A 6,716-nucleotide genomic window follows, 5' to 3' on the forward strand; every position below is an offset into this window, starting at 1 on the left:
ATTGGAGAAGAAAACAATTTATTGGTTTGTTGTATTCAGATCATACAAAATATCAGTTTCTGATACTTTAATTGTTCACTGCAGTAAAAATCTGCTGGGCTACAAAAAGAAGAGACTGACAAAAACAGAATATTGAATTCTCCAGAGAGAAAATTAGGCACATAAAACAAACTTGTGATCACCATGATCTTTGTATTGGCTGAAAAGTGTGCTTTTGCACACCGGACCTTCCGCCATACTTACAAGATACCTATTACTAATCGAAGACAACAGTGACTTTGTTGCAGTCCCCTCAACGTAAGGCGACATTTTTATAGGACATGGGAACATGGACATTCTTGGAATAAATTGGAAATGGTTCAAACACGCCATCGTTGCACACAGAAAAATACCTTCAGGAGGATGAAAAGATAGCAAAATGGAAAAAGATTGACTTAAAATCCCTCACAGCTGTTAAAAGTCCTCAATGCTGATTGGATACTTGAAGGACATTGAATATCCACAATGGGCAGCACAGGGTATTTTATATTCCCAGTGAGCGGAGGATCATTGCCACCATCAAGAGAGATTCATGATGTAAATACTGAGAAGTACCAGCATGTTTTGACCTACCATTAGCCTGTCTTGCCTTGAGGCACTTCAACTTAATCATTATGCGTAAACAAACTGGTAGCTGTACAAATCTCATAACAGGAGAAAAAAAATGGTCTGCTTTCTCAAGATTTGAGCACCAGATAAAAGGTAGGGCCTGCTTTGAAATCCAATGCAAACCTTGCCCTGGACGGGAGTCGAACCCGCAACAATCAATCACAGCTGCGAAAAGCTCCGCTCTCAACCCTGCTGACTAGAGCTTTGGTGGGAACTGGAAGTCCCAGTGGTGGTGGTGGACCTCCGTGCTGCCCGTGCAGCCGCAGCCCAGCAGGATGAGGGCGGTGACGAGCACGAGCACGAGGCAGAGTGCGGCCTGGAAGTCTCGCCGCTTGGGGTCGGCGCCGACCGCCTGCCCGACGGAGTCCATGGCGGGCTGGATGGCCTGGTGCAGCGCGGCCAGCGCGTTGATCGCGCTCACCCTGCACGCGCGCGCCAGCTGTCTGCCGGCCTCGCCCAGGGTCGGGGCCGCCGCGCCGTCCACGGCCTGTGGCGCAAGCGCCGTCTGGAGGGGCGCGCGGTGGCGCCGGGGTGCCAGGGCGACGGCGTGCTGGTGCTGGAGGGCCTCCTCGTCGTCGGACGAGTACCGTGGCGCCTTGTGCGCGACGTGGTGGGGCCGGCGGCGGCGTGGCAGGGAGTGCGTGGAGTGCGCCAGGGACGCCTCCTCGTCCTCCTCGGAGTCGCCGAGGGCCGCGCTGGCGGTGGTGCGGGGCCGCACGCCCCCGCGGGGGGGAGCCACGGGCGCCGAGGGTGACGGCGACACGCCGCCGGGCTGCTCGAGGGACGTCTGGGTCTGGATGGTCTGGACGTCGACGCGCGGGGGTGGCGGGATGGGCGGTGGCACGTCCGAGCCGGCCTGCGGAGCCGCGGCCGCGCTCAGCTGCAGCTGCTGCAGCTGCAACTGGAGCTCGTGGAGCACCGCGGCGTGCTGCTGCTCCACGTGCAGCAGCGTCTCCTGCGCCAGCTGTTGCTGTTGTTGTTGGAACTGTTGTTGCTGCTGGATCTGCTCGTTCTGTTGTTGCTGCTGCTGGCTCTGGAGCTCCTGGAGGCGCTGGAGCTGCTGCTGCAGCACCTGTTGTTGCTGCACCAGCTCGGCGGGCTGGGAGAGCGCCTCCTGGATCTGGGAGAGCGCGCTGGACAGACTCTGCGCGAGCGACTCGGACAGAGACTGCGACAGCGCGTGCGACATGGACTGCGACAGCGGCACCAGCTGCTGCAGCAGGTCCGAGGGCAGCTCCACGCTCCCGGGCTCGCCGGGGGTCAGCTGCAGCCCTCCGGACGATCTGTTGTGCAGCTCGGAGACGCTCAAGGACATGCCGTCGATCTCCGAGACGGTGATCTTGTTTGCGCGGAGCTCGGACACGCTTAGGCGGTCCACGTCCAGCTCGGACACCTGCAGGCGTTGTGTCTGCACGGACTCTGGCATTTCCAGCCGCACTGATGCGGGCGGTGCCGCGGGCACGGCCGAGGGCTCTTGGGAGTCGCGACGCGGACGCCTCGCGGGCGGCGGCGGTGGCGGCGCGTCCTGCTGCAGCCGCTCCTCCTCGATCTGCGGCTGGTGCTGTTCTACCACCGTCGGCCACGTTTTGCTGGCGCTGGTCGTGGCCTCGTCGGCGACGGTCATGGCATCCTCGACGCACAGGTCGTCGGGCAGGGGGTCTGTCTGGATCGCGATCGACACCTCTTCCGGTCGCGGCTGTTCCATCTCCTCTGGTTCTGGCTCGGGTTCCGGTTGTGGCAGAGGGGGAATCTTCTTCTTCTTCCGGAGGCTCTTGTACGGGCTGTCGGGCAGGGGCTCTGCCTGCCCGGAGCCGTCCTGGCCACCCTCCGGGGGCGGCTCGGTGGTCACGATGATTGGTATCGACTCCTGCCCGGGAGGCTCCTCTCCGGACCTGGAGAAGAAGTCGTCCCGGAGCTGCGACATGGCCGCCTTCCTCTCAGCGTACGTGAAGTCCTCCGACGCCTCCGCCTCCGGGTCCGGGTACCGGTCGTGCTCCGGGACTATCCTCTCCTGGCACAGCTCCTCCTCGCCAAAGTCACTGCAGAGGAGAATTTTATTAGAAGTGTCAACAAAATGTCGTGTCTATTTTTTAATTTTTTTTTCAAACATTCAGAAAGCACACAAAAGTTTTGGGAAACTTTCAAACTTTTTCGCAAAATCAAATTGAAGCTACGTTAAATATCTTAAAGTTTTCAAAGAACTTTGAAAATCAAAATATGTCGTGGGTTATTAATTAGCATATATGCGGAGTACTCACCCTTTGTCCTGGTGCTTGCGCGCGCGCGAGGGCCGCGGCGGCGCGGGCAGCGGCCGGTCCTTCATCTTGGAGATGACGTCGCCGGACTGCAGGTCGGCCCTGCTGCTCTCCGTCTCCAGGTCCATCTCGCTCTTGAGCTGGTCGTCGTTCTGTATCTCGAGGTAGTTGGCCGTGTACGCGTGCCTGCTGCCCTGGCTGCCGCGGCGGGGCGGCCGCGCGGGGCCCAGCGTGCTGTAGTTCCTCACGGGCCGCACGGGGGCCTCCTTGGCCTGCTGCTTGGCGGCCTGCTTGCCGCTGCGCCGCGTCGGCAGCGAGAAGAACTGGCGCCAGTTCTGCAGGCGGCTCGCGGTGGCCTGGAGAGGGGCGCGCTTGGCGCGGCGTCCCGGCGCCGGCGGCCGGGGTGGTTTGGGCCGTCGCGGCCGCTCCGGCTTGGGCGGCGCCACCCCGCGCGGCAGCGACGACTTGTCGACGAAGGCGTAGTCGTCGTTGAGGCGCGCCAGCATGTCGTCCTCGTTGTGCGTGTGCACGCCGTCGTCGGGCAGCATCGAGTCGTCGTCGCCGCGCTCCGACGGCAGCGACTCGGCGCCCCGCGAGGTGCGGTCCTCGTCGGCCAGCGACGTGCCGCGCGAGCCGGCGCGCGAGCCTGCGCGGGAGCCGCCGCGGGACTTGCGGCCGCGCGTCGGGGGCACCGGCGGCGTCTGCGGCGTCGGCGGGAAGTGGTGCTCGGGCGCCGCGCGCGGGATGATGTAGTCTGCCTCTTGCTGCAGAGCGATCATCTGGAAAAGGATTTTCATTAATGATGTGAATAAAATCAAGAATCACGCAGTACAAGTAGTGTTAGCTTGACTCTACCCGGTAAATTAAATTGTTCTCTGCTGCTCACCTCGTCGTGCGTCACCGGCCGCCACTCTTCTTCGTCATCTATCATGGGCACGTCGTCGTTGACGTTGAGGTTGGACGACCTGGACTTGCGCAGCCGCTTCGGTGGCAGCGGCGGCAGCTGGCGCGACGCGTCCTCGTCGGCGGCCGGCGTGAGCGCTAGGATGCCGAGGTCCTCGCGTTGGATGGCCACGCTGAACTCGATGTCGTCCTGGATCTGCCGGTCCTCGTCGTCGAACTGGCTGTCCTCGGGGGGCAGCGGGGTGGCGGCAGGCTGCTTCTTGCCTCGCCGCCGCCTGGCCGGTCGGTCTGGCGGGAACGTGTTGAAGTAGCTGTCGTCGGTCCGCTCCTGCTGCTCGTCCTCGTCCCAGTCCTCCTCGGCCTCGTCCCGGGGCGGTGTCGCCTGGGGTACGCGCGCCGGGACGTATATCTTGCCCTGCTTCTTCTTTCGGCCGCGCGCCAGAGACTTGGACTCGCCGGCGCCGCGCTTTGTTCGTGGCGGCGGCGGGCTGGGGGCGACGTCGTCCTCGTCGTCCATGTAGTCGGCGGAGGGCCGCAGCGCCTCGCGGATCTCGGAGTTGATGTAGCGGCCGACGTCCACGTCCTCCTGGCTGATGCCCTTCTGCCTCAGGAAGAACTCGTCCGAGTCGATCTCCTCAATGACGCCCCGGCGGTGGCGCTCCGACGACGTCCCCGACGAGCGGTTCTCGCGGTCCGAGTCGCCGGCGTCCTGCTCCTGGCTGAGGTCCTGGTCCTGGCTGTACTCGTCCGCCTCCATGTCCGCGTAGCGCGTGGGGCGCGGGCTGCGGCCCTGCTGCTGCTGCCGCTGCGCCTGGCGGCGGTACTCGGCCCTGCGCACAAGAGAAAGTGAGTTAGTATCGCGGCGACCCTCCAGCGCCCGCCAGAGGCGCAGTAGGCAACCCGCTGCGCAGCGGTGCGCGGCGCGGCCCCGGCGGCCTACCCTCAGCCTGCCGTTGGACTTACATCTGAGCGGCCGACTCCTCCGCCTCGCGCTCCGCCTTGAGCTGGGCCTGGAAGGCCACCTCCCTCTCGGCGGCGGCCTTGGCCTCGGCGAGCGCCTTGCGCGCCGCGTGGTCCACGATCTCGAGGTCGCCGTCGATGGGGAGGACTTCCGGATAGGGAGGCCCCTGGAACTGGTCGTCGCTGTAGTCGGGCTCCGAGTCCGAGCCGTGCAGAGAGATGTGGTAGACCATCTGCTCGCCGTTGCCGGTGGGCGCGAGGTGCGCAGGCTGCTGCCGCCGCTGTTGCTGTCGCTCCTCCTGCTGCTGTTGTTGTTGCTGCTGCTGCTGCTGCTGCTGCTGCTGCTGGTCCACGCTCTCCTGAGAGTTGAGGGGGGGCGGCGTGTGGTGGTGGTCGGCGTAGTTGATGGCGGCCACCACGGGGTCGCCCGCGCCGAACTTGGCGTCGGAGAAGCGCCGCATCCACTTGGCGGTGTCGCTGCTGAAGCTGGAGCGCGCGGGCGGCGTCATGGGCCGCCGCGTGGAGCGCGCCGACCGGGGCGAGGACGACGAGTCGCCGCCGCTGGCGCGATCCGCCCGGTTCCGCCGGAACATGCGCGGGTACGTCCGGAACGTATTGAGGTCGAAGAGCGGGCGGCGCTTCTCCGAGGAGCCCGCCGTGGACTCGGTGCTGTACTGCCTGCCCTTGAGCGGCCGCTTGCTGCTCGCGGTCTGCTTCTTGGGGGTCGGCGTCTGCTGCCCCGCCGACGCCGACGCCGCGGGGTCCTCCGGAGCTGCCTGTTCCGCGGCCGCGGCAGCCGAGGCTGCGCTGCTTCCCCGCCCCAGGCTGGGGAGGCTGGGCAGGTGGATCTTAGGGCGCTCGGGCATCTTAAACTTCGGCCGCTCTGGCATTTTGAACTTCGGCCGGTCCGGCAGGTGGAACTTGGCCTTGTCCGGCATGGTGAACTTGGGCCTGCGCACGGCCGGCATCTTGGGCCGGCTGATGCCCGACAGCCGCGTCTTGAGCCGGTCGGCTCCGGAGCGCAGCCGCTGCTGAATGGTCTCGGGGGTGGTGCCATCAACCTGCGAGCCGCTGCTGCCGCCGGCCGTGGACTTGGTGGACGAGGAGGCGGCGCCGCCCCCGAGCCGCCCCCAGCGGCCCGCCCCCTTGGCGCCGGTGCGCGCGCCGCCCGCCAGGAAGCGCCCCTTGCCCTTGTTCTTGCGGCCCTCCTTGGTCAGCGGCAGGTCCTCCAGGCCGGACGAGTCCACGTTGCTCGTGTTGAACTCGCCGTCCGTCGTCCGGGACTCGGTGCGCATCGTGGTGGGCGTGGGCGCGGCGAAGTAGCGGTCCTCCATCTGTTGCTGCATCTGCGCTGCCGTCATAAACTCGTCGTCCTGTTCATGTTCCACCTGGAAACACCAATGCTAAATGTGAATACCGCTGCCGCTACTCGAGAGAACCAACTCAGATGTTTGTGAATTGGTCCTAACATCTAAATCTTTATGAATTTGTTTTCTACATTCCTGCACAGTCTTTTGCATGTTAGCGAGAAAGTTCGGTACTACTTACGTCGTCCTCGGGTCCTCCGAGGCTGCCGTTCGTGTCGCCCATCTCTCCGCCGGACATGGCCCGGTCCTCATCGTCGCCGTCGTGCGGCACGGGCATCTCGTCCAGGGGCTTGCGCACTGGCGAGCCGACGGAGTCGTTGTCGGACATGATGGGCTCGGCGTCGGGGCCCTCGGGGGGCTCCTGAATCGTGATCCCTTCGATGTTCGTCACGTGCACGGCCGGCGGCCCCTGCGTCTGCTGGGGTGGCGGCGATATCGGCTCGTACTCGTGGTCGCTGCGGAACATAAGGCAGGCCGGGGTCATGAGGGAGTTAAAATTTTCCAGGAAAGATCGGAAAAACTGAAACAGTTTCAGAAAAACTGAAAAAATAAAACTTTTAAAGAAGAACTTGCAAGATTTAAC

The 6,716-nt window shown here is 63.6% G+C and overlaps 2 protein-coding genes across 5 annotated transcripts in view; both read right to left on the reverse strand.

The window, feature by feature from the left end:
* LOC113216772 (very-long-chain (3R)-3-hydroxyacyl-CoA dehydratase hpo-8) overlaps positions 1 to 6,716 on the reverse strand; it is a gene marked incomplete in the record, with an annotated part of 12,892 nt that overhangs the window by 4,245 nt on the left and 1,931 nt on the right.
* Positions 2 to 6,716, reverse strand: part of LOC113216770 (PHD finger protein rhinoceros) — a 25,092-nt gene continuing 18,377 nt past the window's right edge. For all 4 annotated transcript variants that reach the window (XM_026436592.2, XM_052267809.1, XM_052267810.1 and 1 more), the window contains 5 exons: positions 6,315 to 6,588; positions 4,770 to 6,154; positions 3,790 to 4,636; positions 2,907 to 3,682; positions 2 to 2,687 (listed from right to left, as the gene is read on the reverse strand). In XM_026436592.2, coding sequence (XP_026292377.2) covers positions 845 to 2,687; positions 2,907 to 3,682; positions 3,790 to 4,636; positions 4,770 to 6,154; positions 6,315 to 6,588 — 5,125 coding nt within the window. In that variant the 3' untranslated portion in view covers positions 2 to 844. The remainder of the gene's footprint in view (positions 2,688 to 2,906; positions 3,683 to 3,789; positions 4,637 to 4,769; positions 6,155 to 6,314; positions 6,589 to 6,716) is intronic.

This window comes from Frankliniella occidentalis, unplaced genomic scaffold, assembly GCF_000697945.3.
Source record: "Frankliniella occidentalis isolate FOCC.00 unplaced genomic scaffold, Focc_3.1 Scaffold59, whole genome shotgun sequence".
Taxonomy (NCBI): Eukaryota; Metazoa; Arthropoda; class Insecta; order Thysanoptera; family Thripidae; genus Frankliniella; species Frankliniella occidentalis.